At 41.2% G+C, this 24,538-nt stretch overlaps 2 protein-coding genes across 4 annotated transcripts; both read right to left on the bottom strand.

Annotated features, from left to right (window-relative positions):
* Positions 1–87: 87 nt before the first annotated feature.
* LOC137867342 (transmembrane protein 233) lies at positions 88–3,319 on the bottom strand. 2 transcript variants are annotated; one of them, XM_068703884.1, is made up of 3 exons: positions 3,148–3,319; positions 2,158–2,292; positions 88–1,241 (listed from the first exon to the last, which is right to left on the bottom strand). In XM_068703884.1, exons 1-3 carry the CDS (start codon positions 3,304–3,306, stop codon positions 1,218–1,220), a joined length of 318 nt encoding a protein of 105 aa, XP_068559985.1. In that variant the 5' UTR covers positions 3,307–3,319; the 3' UTR covers positions 88–1,217. The 2 variants fall into 2 exon arrangements, with proteins under 2 accessions (XP_068559985.1, XP_068559986.1); XM_068703885.1 differs by lacking the exon at positions 88–1,241 and adding an exon at positions 1,631–2,078.
* Positions 3,320–4,101: 782 nt separating this feature from the next.
* On the bottom strand, positions 4,102–22,807 carry msi1b (musashi RNA binding protein 1b). 2 transcript variants are annotated; one of them, XM_068704168.1, is made up of 15 exons: positions 22,611–22,807; positions 22,263–22,303; positions 21,629–21,710; positions 21,399–21,483; positions 16,271–16,312; positions 14,276–14,368; positions 11,152–11,200; positions 10,590–10,672; positions 10,385–10,502; positions 9,334–9,414; positions 7,796–7,852; positions 7,363–7,425; positions 6,822–6,973; positions 5,939–5,984; positions 4,102–5,853 (listed from the first exon to the last, which is right to left on the bottom strand). In XM_068704168.1, the coding sequence occupies exons 1-14, from the start codon at positions 22,667–22,669 to the stop codon at positions 5,943–5,945; spliced, it is 1,047 nt and encodes a 348-aa protein (XP_068560269.1). In that variant the 5' UTR covers positions 22,670–22,807; the 3' UTR covers positions 4,102–5,853; positions 5,939–5,942. The 2 variants fall into 2 exon arrangements, with proteins under 2 accessions (XP_068560269.1, XP_068560268.1); XM_068704167.1 differs by having other exon boundaries at positions 4,102–5,848; positions 22,611–22,758.
* Between the last annotated feature and the right edge of the window lie 1,731 nt (positions 22,808–24,538).

The raw sequence follows: 24,538 nt of genomic DNA, 5'->3' as shown, positions 1-24,538 counted from the left end.
GCAGGCCACTGTAGTCAGTAGAGCCTTTTAAGCTCTCTGCTGCTCAGCAGGGGAGTGTCCTTGAACCATATCACACTTATTTATCCGAGGCGTTCTCACGGCTATCCTGTTTCATGTGATTCACATGTCTAAAGCCTATAACTGTACACACTCATAATAAAAACAGTCAGCAGTATTTTAGTATTATTCCTAACACTAGGTCACCATTTTTTCTCTTCTTGGGGTTGGAGAGAGCTACAGTACCTGTAATCACTGTTTTTGTCACTGAGTATTCATCAGACAGAAAAAAACACCAGATTAACAGAAATCTGTAAGAAAAAAACTACATTTTTAGTTGAAAATAAAATCCTCTTTCAACACTTCTGACAGTATCCAGTATGTTCTGTATCAGCTTGTTCCAGCTGTTTAAAGTTACATAATGTTTATTTGCACTTCTGTCTTATTTCTGTCGCATTAAATCAGACATACATACAGTCCTGTTCAACGTCTATCTGTGGACAATTTGCTACAGTATTTGTATGCGCAGAGTACCAGCGTACTGCATTGTTATCAACTGGTATTGCTAACAAAGGCTGACAACGGCTAATCTCACTGAGGCAAACCTCATCAAGTTTTCCGACTCAGGTGTGATGTCATTCACAGCTCCAACTTGCGATTTCCAAGGTAAATGTGAAGCAGCTTAACTCCACATCTCTGTCCTCAGTGAGGGTCACAAAACAAGGCCCCGCCTCCCATGTTCTGGCTGTCTGTGGGTTTGGCAGAGGGAGTCACAGAGGCCTCACTAAGCTAAGAGGACCTCCTTCTTCAGCTGGTGTCCATCAACAAGTTCTTGAGTTGTCCCTGTGAACTTCAAGCCACAACTCCAAGCAGCCACCTCAGCAAAGGAGGCTTTGAAAGGCTTCTCAGATTCTCTGTACCCCTCCCTCAAAATGGAAGAAAAGTTCATCTGGTGGTTGTTGATGATTTGGCAGGTTAGGCTCCTCTGTCTGACATTTTCAGTTCATCCTCAAGACATTATTTTGGGCTTTACCTCACCCAACTAGCAGCTTTCCCTGTAGTTTCATCCAGCTCACTAGCAGGTGGGGGTCGTCAGTTGTCCAATACACATGGCTGCAGTCCAACAGTACAACCACATAAATGATCATCAATCTTTAGGTAAAAGTGTTCTGGTACCATACATTAAGGAACCGTCCTTTGCTGCACATGGAGGGCACCATTCAGACTCTTACAGTTTCCAGGTGCTGATCACAACAACAACAGAGAAAAAGATGGATCAGACACTTTTAGTGCAGGTGCTTCCAGGATCACGGGATGAACAAAACTTTTATTTTCTTTGTAATTAGTGTGCTGGATCCCTGCACAGCCTAAAGACTATATGCTCTTATTTTTAGCCTTGTTACAGTGTTAATATTACATATTAGAGTAAACGATCCCTCACCCTCATTGAATTGCAACAGGTGTCAAAGATGGCTGTCAACTTGGGCCATTTTGGTCCACTACTGTTGGGCAGTATTTCCCCACTTTGTTGCTTTATTTGTTGGTTATTACACTGCATTGATAGTTGCACTAGTTTTTATTTGATCTCAGGGAAAATGTTTCAGTAATATATAAATTTCGAATGAAACTCATATTGTGTTTACAGTTTGGGTTTATTTACCAGACCAAATTTTATGCCCACAACATTTACAGTTAAAGCAGACCAACGTGTTGGATCACAATCAGTAATCGGTTAAACAGTAAAGATATAATGGAAATGTATAACCATCCATTAAAGGCCTTTAGTTACAGAAGTCTAAAAGTACAGTTAGTACAGTTCAGTACAGTACAGTTAGGGTCTTGTGCATATGGCATAATTCCTTTCAATTTTCATTTACAAAAATTGTAAAAAGTGTTATTGAAATAGCTGAAACAAAGATGTATTCAGCAGTATAGGGAGACTCTGCCAGCTCTTGCAAAACATCTAGAGTTGTTGATGACAGAAGCCAAGCAAAGCTGCTCTGCATCCTGTGGAGCTGATCTCTCCATCACCTCTTCTCCACTTCCACCTGCTCTTCCTCCTCAAGAGGTCACACCACATGCTGTGGAGGAAAAGGATACTTGAAATCTCTCTATCCTTTTGTTAATTTTTGCACCATATAGTATCTGCTGCATTCATACCGTGGTAAAGTGCACAACAGTGTATGCAGTGATGATCACAAGGCCAATAGCAAAAGAAACAATCCCCAGGTGGAGAGCTTTCCGACCCAGCCGCTTGGAGCCCTCATAGTCCTCTTCCTCATAGCTCTTCTGAGCCTATAGGGTGAGTGACAGGGACATTTTAAGATTTGTTAGGAAGGCATGTACTGCGATGAAGAAACACTTTCAGTGTCAATAATGCGATGTACCTTGGTATCATGTTACACATGACCAAGGCATGTGTCTTTCATGGGAATCTGTGCTGAACATTTAGCGAAAAAAAATGTCTGATTTCCAACCAAATTTCTCTCCTGGCACCTGTCTTTCTTGTTATCTCTAATTCAAATTTGTATTGATGCTAATATCCTTAGCAATGAGAAACAGTGGATTGCTGTGCCTCATCTTGTTACTCACAGCTACAGAGATGCAACAGCTGCTGTCAGCACGATGACTCATCACACCCGTCTCCCCTCAGACAGCTCAAAGACTTGAGACAAATGTAAATGAGTTGCTCCCATCTGACGCTGCTTTAAACTTTGTGGCTTCACAACAAATGCGTAATATTTACCAGAATATGTTCCTCTCATTGAAACACAGATGGGGTAAAGTCGTTGTGTAGAACAATACATTACACAGTTATAAACATGGTTTGGCACTTTGAGGAGTGGATGAAGTTGGCTGTAGCAATACATCACATCTGCTGCTTGATCGGTAGACAGACAGACATACACAGCAGTTAAGTGTTAATGTACAATATAGCCATACCTGACATGTAGTAACCATCATCCAATAATGCCCTTGGTACACTAAACTCTAATCTACATATCCATGTAACATGACGCATGTTAAATGATCTTTATGTGCTGCCTGCAGATAACTGAAACTCAAAAAAATCACTTAATATGTTATTCTTTAAATATCCATAAATAGGAACCAAGCATGTCAAGAAGCTTTCAGCATTGTATAACTTACCAGCACAGAGAAAACCAGCGCCACAATATTGATGGGCCATGCAGGACAGAAACAGGTGAACATGGTGAGACAGAGATAGTTCCTCAGAGGGGGAATCTCCTGAGCCATCCTGCATTTCAGGTAGTCAGCGCTCCCGTCCAGGGAGGACTTGGTGGTCATGACCGGCTGCTGTCCCCCGAGACAGTAAAAGCAGAGAGGCGAGGCACAGAGCTGAGACACTGGGAGAGTAGAGGTGGAGGCGAGGGAGGGGAGGCAGTGGAGCAGTGATGATGGAAGAGAGAAATCAGCCAACAGAGAGATATGAGAGGGAATCAGAGGCCCGAAAAGTCTGAGCAGACTGAAGAAAGACAGACTGACTGAATGCTGGTGTTACGTAGAAACAAGAAAAGGACGGGAACATTTTAAGATTGAGAGACATTTTACTGAGTTTTATAACTTAGAAAATATATAGTAACTTACAATTTTATAGTAATTTAGTAAAAATGCATATAAATTTAGTACACATTTATAATTTTCCACAAACTATAGTATTTGTACAGAAAATATGTAGTAATTGAGTACATTTGTATTCATTTAGTGCAGTCATAGTATATATTACAAATGGTTTAGTTCTCAAGAGAAACTATTGGAATAGCAAAACTGTTCTCTTCTGTGTAGATTAGGTTATACAATTATACAAGCAGGAAAAATGCATCAGTTGTGAAATGAGGTTTTGCCTTTTTGTTTAGGTGTGATGTGAAAATGTGTGAAAGCCTCTCACCTTGTATGAAGCTCAGATTATCCTGACTGCAGAGGACCACACAGCACAATGCTAATGAAGAATGATGCCGAAAATTTGTTCGAAAAAAACCCATAGCTTGAGCTTTACAAAGAAACACATTCTTTTCTTTTAGCCAAATTTGCCTATCTGTTAATCTCATGTTCAAAAGAAGAAGAAAAAACAGTACACATATATGGAATGTTTTAAAATAATTTATTAGGAATTTTAAAAAGTTTTTTTTTCAAAGGAATAAACATGACAGGAAAAAGAAAATCAGAAAATGTTACAGTGTTGACAAGATTGTTATTTTTCAGTGAAAACAGCATCAAAGTATGACCTACCATGGTAGGCCACAGCAGTGTGAGCAAGTGTATCAAAATGTAAAACCTGGTACTTGTAGATGAAGAGTGCTTTGTTCTTAAGCTAACATTCGAAGGAAAACACATTTATCGTGATCGGCCAGTGCAACGTCCTAGTAGCTCTGAACATAATTGTTTTGGTCTAAAAATAGCTGTCACATTGCTACAGTCTGTGACTTCCAGTGGATATGCAGTGATGGATTGGGGGTGTGGGGGGGTTGACAGGTAAACAAGAGTTAATAAGACCCCCCTCCCCTTTCTTGTTGGAAAAGCCACCTTTCTAAAAGGTTCAATCATCCTCACTTTGACATAGATGTTAACGTAATAATAAAAAAGTCAGATTAAAATTTCACATTTGCAACTGAGGTACCACCCCCCCCCCAAAAAAAACAGCACATTGGAAACCAATGTGTTAGAAACCATATGACACGCTCACGCAAACATCAACGCAACCTGCAGAGCAGATCAGTCACAACAGTGTTAACTGTGCATGACTGCTCCTGCACACTACTCCTTCATTTTCCTTCACAAACAATCATAGCATGTTGAAAATCACAGTTAAAACAACAATATGACAAAGTAAGAAAACAGCATGTTTTTTGTTTTTTTTAACTCACACCCATATATCCCCATAAGTAAAGTGTTGTTCCAGACTCAGCCTCTCTTCCCCTGAACTCAAAGTGTTTCAACTCTGGGGCAGTTTTTAAATGCTGTTACAGAATCAAATGACACATTCTGTAGAAAATGCCTGGTGAGAAATACAGTATGTGGCTGGTCTAATATTCACTGACAAACATACTGAAATATTCTTGACATCCTCCATGTGAAACTATGATACGTAACAATCAAGCTTTCCGACACATACCAATTGATGAAAGAAGCAATCTTATTAGCATCCCACCTCCCACACACAAACATCAGCTGAGCCCCTCCAAGAAACCAGAGTCATATTTACAATATTTTACAAAATTTTACAGCTCATGTAGGCCTATTACGTAACTGTGACTAATGACCTTTGTCTTCTGACCATTATTAGTGTAACAATGTTTTGTTAAAAACCTACCAAGATATACACTTTGTGACACATTTTCAAGAAAGAGTATTAATCACAAATGTTTTGTTAAAATTCAGTATGAACTAGTGACAAATATACAGTTTTTCAGTACAAATTACAGCTCCTGACCATCAAACAGGCTTCACCTGGAGATTGTTCTCCTCTTATCTCAGAGAGATAAGGTTCAGAGGTCAAATAAACCAATAAAACACAGCCAAAACAGATAAAGAAACAACGCAGCCATCACACACAAAAAAAACAGCATGGTGAAACATAACAACAGAGAAAAAAAAACAGCACAAAAAAATACAGCATCTTATGTGTTGCGATTACATGTAGTCATAAACTTTTTTGCTCCTTTCATGAACTTTCTCTTCTTTTTTTTTCTCAGGAGGGGGAGTTAAGTGAGGCGTCAGTAGGGTGAGGGGTGAGGGTTCAGCTGCCCCAGCCAGAGAGGTGGGCTGGACAGAGACAGGCCAGATCAGCTCCAAAGCAGCTTCAACTCCTTCCAGCTCTCAGTCTACATCTCTGCACTGACACAAAAAGCACCCGGGTTACTCACAGGTGAGTTCAAATGAAACAGTCTTATATGTTACGTAAAACAAGATGATGACTTACAGTCTCAGTGATAGCCGTTGGTGAAGGCCGTGGCGATCAAAGGGCCCTGTGGGAGCAGGCATACAAGTTTCAAGTTCACTAGTTCACTTGTTCTCAGACTTATTTCCTTCTTTCAGGATGAAGATGCGAATCATGTGAAACGTGAGCTGTTGCAGTGTTTGGTTAGAAAGAAAAACTGCACACATCATGGTGGCCCACAACTCAAAAAAACAGATCACAAATTTGAAAAAACAAAAACACCAAAAATATCACTAAATGGTTCTATTGTGTAAAATGTATCACTAAAGATGAGCAGAGCGGTGATTGGAAACAGAATTTTTAAATTAATAATGGCGTTGCTGGACCTGACTGTTTTATTTACAGCACAGTAGATTCAACATCAGTACTTTGACAAGTTGGGAAATAGAGATATTTGCTTTCTTGCAGAGAGTTAGATGAAAAGATTTTTACCTTTGGATTGAGCCAGGCGAGCTGTTTCCTCCTGTTGCCAGCCTTTATGCTAAGCTAAGCTAACCAGCTGCTGGATACAGGTTCACATTTATGGACAGACATCATAGTGGTATCAGTCTTCTCATCTAACTCTCGGCAAGAATGGTAACAAGTGTATTTCCCAAAATATGTTGAAAGTAATTTCAATATAATATTAGAGGGGAAGCAGCGACAACATGAAATGATGTACAAGATTTAACAAAGCCTTCTTTTGATTATGTATTCTTGTTCCCTTACATTTTACACATTTGGATACAAACATACTTGTAACATATTTCAACAGTCAGATGACCTCAAGCTTTAGGTTATGATAAGGAATGAGGACAGAAACTAGTCTAACACAGAACTGAATATTCCTCAAATGATAAAGTAAACAGTAGAGTAGATATCTTACCCCCAAACTGTGGCTGAATCCAGTGCTTGGGGAGGGGCTTGCAGCGCTGAGGTAACTGCTGACAGCCGACTCCTGACTGGCTGTCCCATAAAGGTCCGCCATCGGGCCCGGGCTGCTCGTACCTAAAAATCCCGAGCGAGACTGGTTGGAGCCTAGAAGCAAAATAAAAACAACAATTTTCAGATGTTCTTTACATGCGAAAGAACATATTGAGCCTACTTTTTTAAAAGTGTCTTTTATCAATATTTTCATGATAACAATGGATTCAATAACTACACGTGGTGTGGAGAATCATCCCCCGACTCTGAATTTAGCGTCACAGTGATTTTACTTTTTCTTTTTAACGAATTTCTTATATTTCTTTTCTATTTTCTCTTGACTTTTGCTCTGAGACAAATTCCTTTATGCGCAAACCTACTGGGAAATAAAACTGTTTCTGATTCTGAGTTCTGTCGGAATCCTGTAGATTGAGATGCTGGTCCCTTTAATTTCACATGATAGCATTGCAATGATCAGAAAAATACCTTCTCAATGTTCATACCTCTAACTACCGCTGCTGCTGCCGCTGCTGCTGCCATGGGTCCATATGCAGTCAGAGGAATGGCTAAAGAGACAAGAGAGGCAAAGATCCAGATTCAATGTTTTGGTGCGCAAACACAGAGAAATTAACTGATAACAATGTAAAGTCTCTCTGCAGTGACCCCAGGAACTTTCTGATAATTTCAATGAAGCCTTGTGAATACACAGACATAGAAGTAAAAACAGAGCATTGCTGATGATAAAACAAAACAAAGACAGACAGGTCGATGAAGTCACTGCAGGGAGCCTTTACATTGAAACCTTCCTCATTACTGTCAGCAATCCTGCCTTCAGAAAGAGACCGAGGAGGACTGACAAACACAAACATGCAAACCAAAGAGTGTAGCAGACTGACAACATGCTGCTTGTAAAGTCCAGAGGAGTGACTGACTGACCTGTGAGCTCAGGGGGGTGGGGTGAAGTCAGAAGGGGAGTCCTCTCTAAGTGGAACTCTAAAACAGAAACATCAGAGTGCTGTTGAGACACACACCACCACCACCAGCAAGGAAAACACATACACACATACACACATACACACACACACACACACACACACACACACACACACAAACACAGGCAGGGAAACCCCTCCGACGACAGGAGGTTTGGAGAGCACATATTGTAACACACAAGGTTTGAGGGATGCAAACAGGAGTTAAAGCATGGATGAATGCTTTCAATATAGTGGTATTAAAATCACTATTAAATAGCAAAAAAATACAGCAAATGTGACAACAACTTTAAACCAAGAGTGACATTTCATCAATATGCAAAACACCCTAATTGTGGGAGCAACCCCTAGATTAGCTTCATACACTCAAGTGAAATACACTGCCATATGCACAAACACAAATTTCCACTCCCTGATATTTACAAGCAGCCATTTACACTCACAATGTGTGCTTCTATGGAAACATGTTTGTATTTGCGACAGTGTGTCTACTGTCTGGTCAACAACACACAATACTGGTTAAAGTTAATTTATCAGGTCAGAGGAGTATTTACACCAAAACTATCCTTTCATTGAAATGTGTTCACCTGCTGCTCAGGCATTTAAGACCTATTTAGCTATGCTGCAACTATTATTGTCCCTGCAAAATAAATTAGATAGATTGCTGTAATATTTGCTGCATGCATATATATATATATATATATATATATATATATATATATATATATATATATATATATATATATATATGATACAGTATATAAGATCTCTAGAGGATAAGATCTATGAATTTTCCTCTAGTGCCATCATCAGGTCATAATTTCAATTTGTCCAATATTTTGGTTCATGACCAAATCCCTGCTATCAGCCTAAACTGTACTTTGTGTTAAATGCTGATTAGCAAATGTTAGCATGCTATCATGCAAAACTATGATGGTGAACCTTGTAAATACTACCTGCTAAATGACAGCATATTAGCATTGTCACTGTTAGCATTTAGCTAGCTGTGCCTAACACAAAGCTGCTGGCATGGCTGTAGATTCCTGTTAAATGTGCAGTGGCCCAACACAGAACATGGATGGTTCCTGGAAGCTTACATAAATATATTTTTTAACATCATAATTTGTGTAAAATTCTTCAGCAACCAACAAGAAGACTTTGCTGCAAGTCATTTAATATTATTTAACTACATTGAACACAACTTGTATTCCCTTCTGTCCCTAAATGTAGTAAATGGTGTGTGTATATTCTACAAGGGACACAAAGATGATTCTAGTGTTTGTGCTTTCATTGTATGACAGGTGACCACTGTGCCAAACTCTAAAGATATTAACTTTTTTGTCTCACCCATCACAATGCACCTATAATGCTGAAAACCTGAACACTTGCACGTGCTAGCTAAATACTAACTAAATATGGCTGTATATCGATTTCTCAGTTGACAGAGAAATCGTATCAGGAGCAGAAGTGTGCTGTGATTACCAGGGAACTGGTAGGTATATCCAGGAGTGATGCCAGCATAGCTCCGACTGGTGTAGGTGGCTGTCTGGAAGCCTGGATAACCTGTAGAAACAAACATCCCTGTTAACATCTGGATCCTTGCAAACACAAAAAAAACGAGCGGCCACATGCACTAACACATGCACTAAATAAATAACAGGTGTGTGGATGCTGCCCCCTAATAGTAAAACACGGTACAGTCTGTGACATGCAGATGGGTGATATTCTACACCTGTGGTCTGGATTTCTTCACAAGTTAATGACTGAGCAGTGCACACTACACAGATCTTTTTTTGTATACAACACTCTGACACCTGGATAACCGACATCAAAACAATATTCAGACGGATAAGAATAATGTTATCTATTATGAGCTCCCCAATATACCACAACTAATTTGATATTTTTGTATTTTTTGTGTGCATGTGGTGGCATATCCTTTAATCTGCACTGTCTAATCAAAGCAATGAGATACTGGAGAGAGAAAAAAGCTGTTCTCAGACTGAACAGCAGGTGGCAGCATTGATAAGTTTAGCTTCAGATGCACAAACTGGTCCTAGTGTTAAGATCTGTTAATGGGTTGGCACTACTGTAGAGGATAACGTTCAAGTCAACAAGGAGATCAGAATTATTAAAGGGCCATTCCACTATTTTTACACCTGAGATTCAGTTTACCCGTCATGAGGAGTACTAGTCAGCTTAAGGTGAAAACTGTTGTAAAATGCAGAGGGAGATTTCCAAAAGTAAATAAAAGCACTGTGAAAAACACTGCCTATAACTTAATATTCACAGCTGTGAACAGTTTCTATGAAGCAGGAGGCTTGTTTTTCACACCACTTCTAAAGTCTGAGGTCTCAGTGATCAAGGCTGCATGGTGGAGAGTTGTGAGAGTTGAGACCAGTTTAGTGGTCAGCTTTCTCCCCATGAGGCACCATGTGACCTTTCAGACAGCTGTGGTCTTAGTGTAGGAATACTTATTGTCATGTTCATGTATGCTGCCACATCCTTCCTGCCCTGATCAATACCACCTTACCTAGCATACCAATGCCCAGCATAAAAGCGTCCATTCCATAGGGCATCACACGAGAGCGCCCCCTGGCTGAGCCTGTGGGGGACATCACCTCTTTGGGCTGAGCTTTCTTACACTCCACCTGTTTCCATGCAAAACACAAATCATTACTTCTAGTTTCTACATAACATGCTGATACTAGAAGTCTTCCACAAATCAAGCTGCTCACCATTTTGTTGTTGATCTCGTGGAAGTGGATTTCGCAGACTTTTTCCACAACATCCTCGTTCTCAAACGTCACAAAGCCAAACCCTAGAGAGGACAAGGCAAGTTCATGAGTAAGAACATTTCACACAGTATGGGGGAGATAGACAGTAGGCTTTTCTGTGTAGGAGCACGGCTAATAGTCTCCAGTAATCAGTGCTGTAATAGGAGATTAACACATTTGCCCCCCTTCCCCCCCTTTCAATGCTGCTACTCTGCACTCATCCTTTCTTCCCTCCCTTCCTGGCCAGAAGGCCCGGGCAAAGCCGGTAGGCTGTCATAATCGATCAGTCCCAGGGTGGGGAGGAGGTGCTTAAGGAGGCTTTATCCTGATCCAGATTAACGGACTGGCTAATTAGACTAGCCCTGTTCGTCTCCTCCAGCTCAGCCCACAGGAAGGAGGCCCATGGGGGGTGGAGGGTGATCAATAGATACCCTGGAAGGACCGGAGGAAGAGTAGTAAACCAACGAAGACGAGGAGAGATGTAGGGATTGAACGGACATGGAGATGGGTCAGTCTGTCTCACCTCTGTGTCTGTTGGTGGTCTTGTCGAACATGAGCATGGCATCGTCGACCTAGGGGCAGACAAACAACACAGTTTTTTAGGCGGCGCTCTCTCTCTCTCTCTCTCTCTCTCTCTCTCTCTCTCTCTTGCCACGCAGCATATTGCCTGACCTCAGCCCTTCTCAAGTTCTGCAGGGAGGCTCAGCAACAGATGGACAGAAAGGAGGGGGAAGGAGGGACGGAGGGAGGGAGAGGACTGGAGACGAGCGACAGGTTACAGAAAAGAGGCAGAGGGGGCAAAGGCAGGAACATATGAAGAAACACTGTACAACAAGCCCTTGTGCTGTATATGACCAGCAGACATAATGGGTGGCATGAAAAGTTGGAAGTCGTATTTGCTGCTAAACTGCCCCGGTCACAATCCTTCTCACAGAGAGCCCATAATCCGCCGCCTTTTGCCCCCGCCCCCCCAAAGTTTGGCATTCCCATGGCAACTGTACAAGAAGTCCATATGAAAGAGCTCGAGCCAACATCAAATATGCTTTATGAATAGTGGGAGAGTGCCAGTGAGACAAAGTGGGCCGCAAAGAGAGAAGCACTGAAAAAAAAATGGAGCCAGTGGTTAGCAGAAAGGTGAATCCTGTGGGCAGGTGGAGACTCGATGAGAGGGGAGAGCTGATAGCGAGAGGAATAGCGACAGGTGGAGATATGGTGAAAGAGAGCACAGAGAGTCCTGTAAGAGAGGGAAAGAAAAAAAAAAGATTGGGTCAGAGTGGAAAGGGAGGAGAAAGAAGAGACAAAAGGAGAGGGAGAACAAAGAGGCCTGGAGGCTTTGTTTGTTGGCACAGTCAGCTATAATTCCTCCTCCTCTTCAGCCTTTGACCTCTCCCTCCGGACTGGCCTCCCTTTATAGAGCAAAGACACAGGTGTCTATTCTACACACACACACACACACACACACACACACACACACACACACACACACACACACACACACACACACAAACAGAGTGAGTTTGTAATGTCAAAGTTGACCTACTCTTCTGCTGTTTCCCCCCCTTCTCTCTTGTAAAAAGCTGACATCCAGTCTGCACACACAGGTCCAAATAAACATTTGGTAAATTAATCTGTGCTCTCGGTCTATAATAAGTTTACTGGATATAGGCCACTGAATAATTTGTCATAGTCACATAGTCACACAGCACACTGTGAGTGTGTGCGTGTGGACCCCTCAGGGCAGTTTGCCTACAGAAAGGTCAAAGGTGAGGAGTGTCAGTGTGAAAGGGGACCTGTTACTCTGATGCCTCTCAAGTCACTGCTTCCTTCCAGACTGACATTTGCTCAACGCCTGCAACATATTCAATGCTCTATCTCTGCAAGAACACTCTATATTTTTTGCCATTTAGCTGACACTTTTATCCAAAAGGGCCTGACAGTAGAAACACATATTTAAACAATCAATTGTTCAGAGAGCGAGAGTTAAGAAGTCAAACACACGGTAACCTCGACAATCCCAACAAGGACACACAAGCGCTCTGGGAGATGCAATTGAAACATCACAACAACGCCTGCAGTTCCAGTTTAACACCGCACACTGAGTCAATTGCACATCATTGCTTGATGTTTTAAATGCTGCATATTTTAATGGCGTACCGCTGGACAATATTCCCTCTTATCCTTTTTTTTTTCCTCCTCTCATCTTCCCTGTTATCCCCTGCCCATCCCTCTCCACGCTCCTTTGTCCTCACCAGGACGGGACACAAAAGGTCCAGTGAGGCAGTCTAATCAGGAACTTCCATGGATGGCTGGAGCCTACATTTCACCATCCATCCCCTCGATATCTCTCTCGGCAAAATTCATCTAGACGTTATGATTGAGGAGGGAGCACAGGGAAGCTCGAGGCCAAACCTTTGGCACTGAAAATAAAGTGCCACGCAGACGGAAACGCAGTGGCTAAAACGGAGGCTTCACATGTTTGACTTTGAAAAGTTCTAAGGGCTCGAGGTGCAGATTTGCGCTTTGCTGTAAAAAGTTTATGTGATTTTTTGTTTTGTTTTGTCTAATTTGTTTTGCATAAGTTTGGCACACTTATTATTGATGGTCAGTTTCCCATTACAATACCCAATTAGGAGTGTAAACAGTCCAGAAACTTCCAGTATGCAGATAACTTCTGGACAAACTAACAAAATATTTGTCTAGCTTCGTACAGAGGCATAATGGCCCCCGTAAACCCCCCCTAAAACACCATCTTTGCCCCAGTTCCCTCTCTTACGCCTCCGCAAACCTCTCTCAATCAGGCCCTCCCTCTTGTCGGGGGCCTTTGTCAGCCCATCATCTATTCTCTCTCTCATTTCTGTCAGAGTCCTCAGAATATCCAAGAACTTGGACAAAACTTCATAAAGAAATATTAAAAAACAAACAAATGCATGAATGAAGGCTTAACGAAGGTAGGTTTTTGTGCATTTGGTCGACTTAAATTTATTGGTACTAAACTACTGAGTTGACCCCCGCCCAACTCACGCACACTCGTGCTAACACCCCCAAACACCACCTCGTCCCTCCTCCATCAGAACAAAACCCCCTTACCCACAGAATTACTTTGGGACAATGGGCAAGCCAGGTCACCACGGTAACGGGCCAGGAGGGGGTTGTGGGTAGGAGCAGCTGTTACATCAGATTAATTCAGATTCTGATAATCCCTCCTCCTTCCTCGCCATCACCACACACTCACCACAAAACTTTTTCTTCCCCCCCCGCTCTCCGCTCCCTCTTCAAGTCCCCCTAACTTCGCCTGCTGCTCCCGGAGCCTCTCGGCCTCGTTATTTTTTTCCCTTCCTACCCTCTACAAGCGTTTTCTCTCCCTCCTTTCTCGCCCTCCTCCTCCTCCTCGCAGTAACCCCTTCACTTCAAGGCGGTCGCTCGACTCCAAGTGAAGTTTTTCTCAGCGAATTTGTGGTGAATCAGACTCGGCAGAGCTGGTGGGATGTTGTACTACGTGTTCCTAAACTGTTGATTTGTTTCTGCACAAATACCAACAAGACTGTAATCCTTATTTCCATTCTGATCAATATTGCCGATGTTCTGTCAAACATTTCCACCACAGTGCGACATCCCAACAACTCTAACACTCTTAAAATATCTCTCACCTTCCCAAACTGGTCAAAGTACTGTTTCACGTCCTCGATGGTTGTGTTCACTGACAGGCCTCCCACAAAGATCTTCTTGGTTCGAGTCACTAACTGTAAGAAGAGGAAAGGCACAGATGAACACATTTCTTTCTTCTGACTGTCTGTTATCATCTTGTACATTTCTTATTATAGAATATATATCTAGTAAGATGGCTGTTTAAAAAGGCATGGCTTAAAATTACTTTTTGTCAACAATACAATTCTAAGCCACTCAACTTCAATACTTTGAAATAAATCAATTGTATTATTAGCGTCAACTAACTTAAACTTGCGAAAATCAAATAAAAACGTAGGGCAAATTGAGCATTTACACGAAAAAAGTAATGTAATGTATTGTTTGAGCAATTAAATGAAAAATGTTTTTACAACATGGTTACTATTCATTTATCTGTGTAGTGTACTATATACTGTACAACACGATCTAAGGAGGCTTAAAATAATCATAAAACTTTTCTCTGACCAACCGTATTTATGTTTAATACAAACACACACATTAATGATTATATTATATAAAATAATTTAGCTTTGTTAATCAGGTTTGTGGGGGTGATTACTAAACACTGTTTCACTCTGGGGACGGTTTAACACTTTCACTTGAGGCCCAAATAGGATAAAAAAAAACTCTCCCGTACATCGGTTTCTTGTGTCACGTTGGCTGTCTTACATTACACACAACCTTTGAATAAAAAGCACTGTTTCCTGTGATGGACACAAAGAAAATCCTGGGTTTACACTTTAATTATTTTGGATCTTTTGCATCACTTTCACTTTCTTTCATAGCAAAATGAGCTTGCTCAGTCAGACACACAAAGAGCAAGACAAGCAGCATCTCACAGCACAGGTTATATATACTTTTACACTTCATCTAAATGTAACATATATTGTTGTTAGTTCACTGGGAGTGGATGCAATTTTCTTAAAACATAGAGAGGAATCAGACACAAGGAAGCGAGTTGTCTGTTAGATTTACACATCAACTGGACGTGTGCCTGACATCCATTAGAATTTAATAACACTAAACAACATACAGTGTAATGCATTTTTGGTCAGTGAGCATACAAGAGACAAGAACCAGTTCTGTACAGCATATGACTCAAGCTTTGTATTAATGTAAGTCGAACTGGGATATTACAACATTACTACAAATTTCAAAGTAAAATACAAATATTTTGCAAGTATTTTTTTTACTTAATTTATTTCTGCACTGTGTGCTTCACTTTGTATTTCCATTGTGTGCTGCATCATGGGACTATACTGTCCATGAAAAGCACATTCATCAATTTTGAGGATTCATGTGTAGTCTTTTATGTGTAGCTAATTTAATAATTGTATCCTTGTACATACATCACATACGACACTTGTTGCAGACATTTCTGAAAATTTGTTGTGTTAATTTTGTGAATAGTACAAGGCTACATGTAGAGCTGGGCGATATGGAGAAATTGAATAAACTAATTTGTCAATATTTTTGACCAAATACCTCGATATCGATACTGCGACGATGGGTTGAAAGGTTGACTATTGGTGCTTTTGAAAAATATTTACATATTACAATATTCATAATCTACAACAATCCCTAGCCTAATTTCACAATATCAATATTATATCGATATATTGCAGTAGCTACACTACCAGTTTTCCTTCACACTGTTTGCCTCGCTAAAGTATCCTTTCTATTTTTCACCATGTTGTTGTTCATGAAAGAGACAAACTAGCTAAGATCAGGACACAGCGTACTTGAAACACAATACCGGCGTTTAGGTGGGTTTAACAATAATGAGCGTCTTTAAAGTTGTCAACTTTTTTTGTTAACACATGATCACATAACAGTTCAGTGACGTCAGCGCTGCTCATGTTCATCAGATTACGAGGCATTAGCGACGCTAAGAGACACACACTCGCCTGCTGCAAACAATGCATGTGAAAGTAACACAGGGAGACGCTGTGACTCACCTTGGGCTGAGCTCTGCGAGGGAATGCCACCTTAGGATCGATCTGAGGGAGAGAATACAGAAAAAGAGAGCAACGGTCAGTGTTGTGTCACGATACAGATGACACAGCAACCTGTCACCTTCCTTTGGTGTTCTCAGACATCACAGCCTCATCTTTCATTCTTTAACGATGAAGGTGCAACAAATCCATGTTATTATTCCATGTATTATTCACCAATCCTAAATCAAAGCAATGACGGTAAAGACGCCTGTCTTTTTAAGGATCATCATTCTCGGGCCTCACTGCGCTGGAAAACAGAATGACACCATTTATAATTGTGAAGGAAAGTTGTGATGAAGTTGACGTCAAATGAACAGTATTGGTGATGTTTTCTCATTATAACCTGCTTCAGACAGTAGACCAGGTTCTGACTATGTCCTGGTGTACGTTGACATCGATGTAGCAGTAGATGACGGATAAAGGTGAATTCATTTAAGATGCAGGAAGCGATAATACATTTGAATCATTTCCACTGAAGGTTGGTTCACAGAAATGACATAAAACAAATCTGCTTTCCTCTCGTGGTATTCAGTTGCAGATGGTTTTGCTTTTATTTACCCAGGTTGAGAGATTAGCCACTACAAATGAAATTGAAAAAAATTTAACATCTCTTTCCAGAAACAATGTTGCTTTTACTCTTGATGATCCACAAAACATGCTGCCAATAGTTTTCATGGGAGCTGTTCATTTGGTAGAAAGTAGTTATAATAAAAACTGGTCACAGTGAGGTCTGAGATTTATCCAAAGTAACATTGTTTATGGAAGGAAAATCTAAGTGACAGATACCCAAAATCTGGGCAAGGAAAGCCAGAACTACCTTGGGTGTACCTTCTTCTTTTTTTTTTAACTATTTGGGCTTGAGACAACCATTTAAAACATCCTATCTTCATCAAACTTACTGTACATCTGTTTGTGGAGTTTAATCTGAAATACGATCACACACATTTATATTAGCATAAAAACAAGGATATAACCTTTAGTGTTTGTGCATCTTTTTGCAACGTGAATGTGCTTTTATCCCAAGTTTTTTTGTATGTATGCTTGTGTTTATATTCCAGTATGTGACGATGTAAGAATTGTACTTGATTGTACATGTGTGTGTGTGTGTGTGTGTGTGTGTGTGTGTGTGTGTGTGTGTGTGTGTGTGTGTATGTGTGTGCAGCTCTGCTCAGGTGGAATGCCTGGGAATGTCCTGTGAACTCCTGCCTCTCTCGTCACTATCATGTGACATGTGATCTCCTGGAATCTCACACGGGCACTACAATCACAAACACGCCTCACCTCGGCGAGGAGAGCCCGAGAGAGAGGACAAGCGCGTCCGAAAGACAGCGAGCGGACCGAGGAGGGAGAGGAAGACGGGGACAGAGAAAAGGGAGCTGTCACTCAAACCACACTGACGGCAAGATCCACCCAATTTTGTTTGTTTGTGTTTGTTTGTTTTTGCCTCCCTCGGCTTTGGACGGAAGAGATGACAACAACAGGGACCATTTATCCTCCTGCACGCTTTTAGGTGATGCCGATTGTCCTCAGCCCTGCAGCTCCTTACGTTTACACCCAGGAAGAAGCACCAGCTAGGACTTTTTTGATATGAATCTCTACACTACACCTACAAACACAAACAATAGAAATGTATACAAAATATATGGTCGAGCCCACTGAATGTCACCACGGTTAAGAACCACACCATGCCACGAGGATGCAATCATTGACAGGCTGGAAAATTGGAATTTGAGACCTCTATATTAGTCTATACTGGTCTAACAGAGCTAGAGAACAACTAGACTACTCCACACTGTACTGCTGTTACACTAACAGATGGTGAGACAGTACAGCGCTAAGATTAGTCCATAACCATGAGAGGGTAGAATTGAACTACAGTAGAAAGCTAGATCCTCTATGGTAAACCACATGCGTTTACCAGAGTCAGGGTGACAGTGTTGTTTCTACTTGAATAAGAGTTGACATCACCGTATGTCTCTTTCTTCTTTTTCTCTTTTGTTCTAGAGAGCAGAGTGAGAAGACTATAGGCTAAGACTGGAGGATCAGATGCAGAGTCTACTGTTTAGTTTCTATGGTGGCTAGACTACTCTGATAGTCACCTCCGGTCACCAACCCTCCTGATGTCCAACACTCCTGTGCACATTCAAAAACAAACAGACACACACAAACAAACAAAATCAAACAAATGGCAGCACACAGCACATCCGTGGGGAGGAAATAGTGGACATTAAAGACAAAAAGTGGCTGAAATTGTTTTGTTTCGTGGAAGGAAAAAAGTCATGAGTCAAACTCATAGCAAAGTCATGAGATGTATATAAAATCCCAAACAAAAATGTGTTTTTTTGTTAATTCGCCAGGATGTTTGAGCTTCACTGTGCAGAGTTTGACACTAAAAAAAGAAGTCTCTTTGTACTTACCTAAAATCTGACTTTAGAAGAAGTTTACATACAAGCATGATTTCTGACATCACAACTTGTATGATAGCCAATCACGGCCCAGTATGCAAGTTACACGAGTGTGGAAACCTGAAACTATAGTGCACTTAGATTTTGTGATGTAGCAAAAAAATATTTGTATATTTAACATTTTTCAATGAGGGAGAATAAGTATCAAGAATTTTGAGGATTTTAATTGAGGCAATTGAACATTTTTTTGTGGAAAAAAACCAGACACAAATGAGGCATAACCTCTCCACACTCACAACAAGGTAACAGGGATGAAGCTGAATGTAATTCCAAGAGAGGTTTATGAAATCAGGGCAATCCCCTTTGACCAACTACATCCCGGCTATGCAACAGTTAGTCGGGCGCGCTGCCTGTCACAGCCTGAGCTGGGAACACACTTAACGCAACATGCCGATTGGGCAGCGCTCAACATCTCTGAGGAACAACTCAAGCTTGTTGACTCCAATCCTATTAGTTAGGAGAGCCATACTAATCACAAATGGGGTTATCCTGCCTCCCCCCTCTTCTTTCCACTCAGGTCAGCATGGAAATGGTTAACGGGGGCCACACATATATGCCTGATGCAACTCTGCAAAGAGCTCTGTGACGTTGTTGTAAACCTCTCCGCTGTGAACCTTGGAGCTGCAATTGAATGGAAACTTTGTCCCACAAAAGGTGCAGTTTGCATCGGCCGTCACTAACTTTACGGATAGCAGGAAGCTTGGAGGGCATCCAGAGGGGCAACTAGCAGAGCAGCAGTAACATAAATCACAGTAAAAAACCTGCCTTCCTAAAGTGGTCAAAACCGGGCTGCATCTGTCCTTCAACACAATAAGTACCAATAAATTCCTCTGCAGCACTGTATTTGCTCTTCAGCCTCTGGGCTGTGCAAAGCTCTGTTAATTCCAGTGCCGGAGCGGTTCAGTCGGTCACAGCATGGCACATTCTTTCTGTTGCCACTGGAGAACTTTTCTCTCCCCTCTCTAACAGGATAACCTGTTAGCATGAGAGAGAGGTAGAGAGGGGGGGGGGGCAGGGTGAGCAGTCTAAAAAGGCCTACTCTACTCACCATCCAACCCCTGTGGCTGATCACTGAGCCCTCTCCACGCCAAACACACATTCTCTGAGGCTCACCCCACCGAACGCCACCGACACACCCAACTGCCTGCCACAAGGGGCTCTGCCGCGGCCCACGAGGCTAGACACGGTTAACACACGCAGAAGTTAAGGGGAGAAATTCAAATTAAAAAGGAGGGAATCATCACCACTGGCCTCTTCCATAAATAAACGTAATAAGTCGCTCATCAGGAGAGGCGACGTGAGGATAAACCGTCAGTATCATAACCGCTAATATCTGTGACCGATTATGCTGTCTTAATTTCTGGTATCCAAGAAATGATTGTAAAAGATGTGCATTGTTATCTTCCTTTTTCTTTTCTTCTGTGACAGAACCATTCTTCAACTGTGGAGGGGGGGGGGTCACTATGGCAACAAACCCCATGGCGAGTTAGTGGCGTCCAACCATGATGCCTCTACTTGTCATAGCTGTTGTGCCTGCAAGTGACACTATAGCAGTAGGGCACTGGGGAAACTAGATTCAGTTTGATTGCACCCTTTCTAATTTTGGATTCATCATAACAAACATTTCTCCTTTCCTTGTAACTTTCTACAGCAAACAACCTTTTTTTTTCCTTCTTTTTTTCTTATTTCTTTCTTCAGCACCTCCACTTATTCTCTAAAGATTTGAGAAGGTGCATCGCTCAGAGCACAAAAGGGGAAAGAAGAAATAGCCTCCCCTCATTTCAATACAGTGACTAACCAGCAGCCATCCCCACTCCCACAGAGGAGAGAGGCGGGGGCAGTGGTCCCTATGGTGACCAACGGGCCACATTGTTCCCAGACCGACCCACATTCATTACTGACAAAAAGACACACACACACACACACACACACACACACACACACACACTCACACACACACACACACACACACACACACACACACACACACACACACACACACACACACACACGCACTGCAACACAGGCGATTAATGCATTTTAAGTTACAATTCACATAGGTGAAAGGTCTGGCTTCCTCATCACTATAATCACAGTTGTATTTTTCCTGAGATCAACAGGAAGCTGTGAGGAGTTTGTTTTTCGCTTTCACACCTTGATGGTTTCAGGTTGCATTTGCTGGTTCCATTGAGAAACTTTTTTTAGGGGGGGTTAATTCTACCCCTTGGGACAGAAAAAAAAAAAAGCAGAAAGAAAGTTTTTTGGTTCACTCTTCCTAGAGACCAAATAAAAAATTGGCAGTGAGAGCAACCCTGTCTGGTTCCCCTTGTTTCTATGGAAATTGACACTGGGTGACATTTTCTTGCCATTCTGGCCAAAAAGTGAAGACGGAGCACATTCTCCAAAGTGTCTCCACTGTCGACTACTGACTCAATCATGTAAAGTACTCCCATCTGAGTTGTGGCAGCGGACACAGAAAAGCATCGGCATAGGAGAACCCTTAGTAAAAAAATACAAAAAATGCAGCAATGATACACCTCTCTTGCGGATTATTGGAAAATCCACTAATCAAACACTAAGCAATGGGATTAGCTGGTGGTGGGTAGTAAATACAGAGAACTCACTGTTTTTGAGTCCAACTCGTGCCTGGTTTGGGCCAAAACTTTATCCACGCCAGCCTGATCAACAAAGGTGACGAATCCAAACCCTCTGCAGACATCAGGGAGGGGGAGAAGGTATTAATGACACAGAAACCGATGGTGACATGTAATGATACGTTATGAGCAGAGAGGAATCACAGAGGTCAGATAAACTTTCAGCTCCGGCGTAGAAGCCGGCCTCACAGTTCCCTCACCTCGAGCGCTTAGTAACCGGATCTCGCATCACCATACACTCCTTCACCTCGCCGTACTTGCAGAAGTACTCCTTCAAACCCTCTGGGAAACCAAACAAGGTGGAGAGAACACGCGTTAATTTATGAATCAAGAGGTTAACAAGAAATTACAACTTTTTTTTAATAATCAAATCAGCAAAGAGTTTGGCGAAAGAGTCTTAACTTTTTCACTCTGCTGAGATTTCCCTCACCAAAGTTCATACATTTTTTAAATTAAATCAGTCAAACATAAAATGATGACCTGTAATCAGGACTCAGAAAACTTATTGAACAATTATTATGAACAATAATTCCAAGTAAAATTTCTCATTTTATTACAAATTGAATAATCTGATTTCCCCCTTTTTAAGGAGCTTTAAAGAATCCCTCATTCATTCAATGGTAGTTCTGAATGGGTGCATTCATTCTGGAGCAGGATTTATACTCAAAACTCAAAGAAGGGAAAACAAATAAACAAATCCAATGTAAGCAAGCAGGAGTATTAAGAAATACAGCTTTTAAAATAAGTTTCCATTAGTTCCATCTGATCCATGCCAGGAGTTTTAAAGACAGATAGTGTCATTTTTGGATGAGGAAGTGGTGGAAACAGATTTACCTTGTGTTGTTTGCCAGCTGAGTCCACCTATGAACATTTTACTGTGGAAAAGAAGAGAGAAAACATTTTGCATATTCATAAAAGAAGAATTCAGGTTGATTAATATTTATATATTATACAGTAAGACAAATTTGGTATTGAGGTTTTAAATTAAGAAGTGTAATCCTGGAGGTAAAGACATCATTTTAGAGTTCATCATTTCTGATTTTAGATGAAGGCTCTCTGTGTGGAGGTGTGTGAGTCTGGTTGCAGAGCGGACCAAAGTCCCCCTTTGCAGAATGCCCGGTTTGTTTCTGAGCTTATGTCGGTAAGAGAGTTTCTTTAAAGTTGTTGTTTTTTTTTCGTTACCAGGGGTCGTGAGGGGAGTCCGTGGTGGACAGGCTGGTCTGGCTCCCTTCCGTCTCCATTCCGGGTCCTCGCTGTGTGTTGTGAGTGAGAGCTGCGTGTGTCCGAGCCGAGCCGTGCGGGAGAACAGATTGAGTGAGAGGAGCTGGGCGGGTTTGGCCCGGGGTGACAGAGAGGGGAGCGGGCCAGATGCAGGCTGGGACAGACTCCACCTCCTCCTCCACTCGGTCAATCCCGCTGCTGTCTCTCTCTCTCATCCCACCACCGAGGCACGCAGCCCCGGCGTCAAGGCCACAGCTACCAACCACGCCGCTTCCGCTGCACCTTTCCAAAATAAAACCCCGGTGCTGTGTCTTACAGAAAGAAGTGACCTTTCGGACTGTCAAAATCAGGGACGTGTAGTAAGCCTACTTGCAAAGTCTGTATAGAGAAATGCGAAAACAATGTACTTGATTACTCATTTATGAAAAATAACAGGCAATACAGTATCAACTAAATTGCATGTGCATGAATATCCTTCATGCACACCTTGTTTTTGCCATTTTACTCTTTATTGATAAAATATTTCAAAGAACTCGAAGTTTGCATAAAAGTTAAATGTCACTGTTGAGCACTGAAAGTAGGTAACTGTTATGAACCAATCAACCAATGCATAAAGGCTGCTCCAATTTGCTGATTATTAGACTGAGAACTATTTGCTTGTTTTATATTTTCTGTTCTGAGTGATCAGTGGTTATCAGTAGGCCAGTCTTTCCTTGGAGGAACCTTTAGTACTGCGCTCTAGCTGAATGTCTTAAAAATACAAATGTCTTATATTGATGGTCTTTGGGGTGGATTTATAGAATGGGGAAAGCACAAAATTACAATTTAATTTAATGTCAGAGTTGGAGATTTGGCCAGTATGACGTGAGGCCCAATCTGAGTTAGCACGTGTATTTGGAAAGTGTATTTTCTTCTCTTCTTTTTTTGAAAAAGCCAATAAATCCAATTCAAAACATAAAACACAGGGGGGTTTTTCTAAATATTTGATATCAACAAAAACATTTTTTACAGTACTGTGTAATTTAAAACATAGCTTTTTATAATGCATAAGGCAAAGACATATTTCACAAAGAGCTACTGAATTGAAAGGAAACACCTCACTTGCAAAACATCTATATGATGTAAAATGAGATCAGATAATGAAAGCTAACAAAACATCATAAAATATAAACCATACGAAATTTAAAACATATTCTGATATCCAGAGGTTCTTAATTAACTAAACCCTCTGTGCTTAAGTTTCAAACGTAAAGCTTTTCTTATGAAGGCAGAATATCATAACTTCCTGTCACATTCTGGCTGATTTTGATTAACTTGATGCAATTTCCGTTCTGGATAGAATAAAGTGTTAACAGGCATCATTTACAGTTACAAGAGCTAATCTGCATTTGTAATAAATGCCTAAACAGTCTTGAGAGGTCTTTAAAAAAAGAAAGATAACAATGAAAGTCCACTAATTTTAGTACAGAACATGTACATGCAACTTGTATTTATATTCTCAGGGAAGTAATATTATATGCTATCAATTCAATCCAGAAAAAAAAAGCATCACAGACACTACTTTACCCACAACAGGAAATGTTGTAAGCTACTCCATAAACGTGTTGTCATTACAGTGTTCATGAAAAGTTAGTCAGGCCACAAAAATAATCAGTTTCACAACTATTGGCCAACAGTTTGTTAAGAAATGACTTATCAAGCCTTGATTGCAGTAGCAAGCTTTCATCAAATTAAGTCAACATGAAGTCATACTTCTCTTTTAATATACCCACAGGCCCTTGTAGTGTGTCTGAGGTGCTTGAATGACAATGTATGTTTTGTTACATATTGTTGGATTTTTCAACCCTTGTTGACTGATATTCACTGATCTATAACTTCACTAACATAAC

The sequence above is a fragment of the Cebidichthys violaceus genome, unplaced genomic scaffold, assembly GCF_023349555.1.
Source record: "Cebidichthys violaceus isolate CVI_PGR_0920_01 unplaced genomic scaffold, fCebVio1.0.p SCAF_9, whole genome shotgun sequence".
Lineage (NCBI taxonomy): Eukaryota > Metazoa > Chordata > Actinopteri > Perciformes > Stichaeidae > Cebidichthys > Cebidichthys violaceus.
The sequence above is the reverse complement of the archived record's forward strand: the minus strand, read 5'-3'. Positions and strand labels throughout refer to the sequence as shown.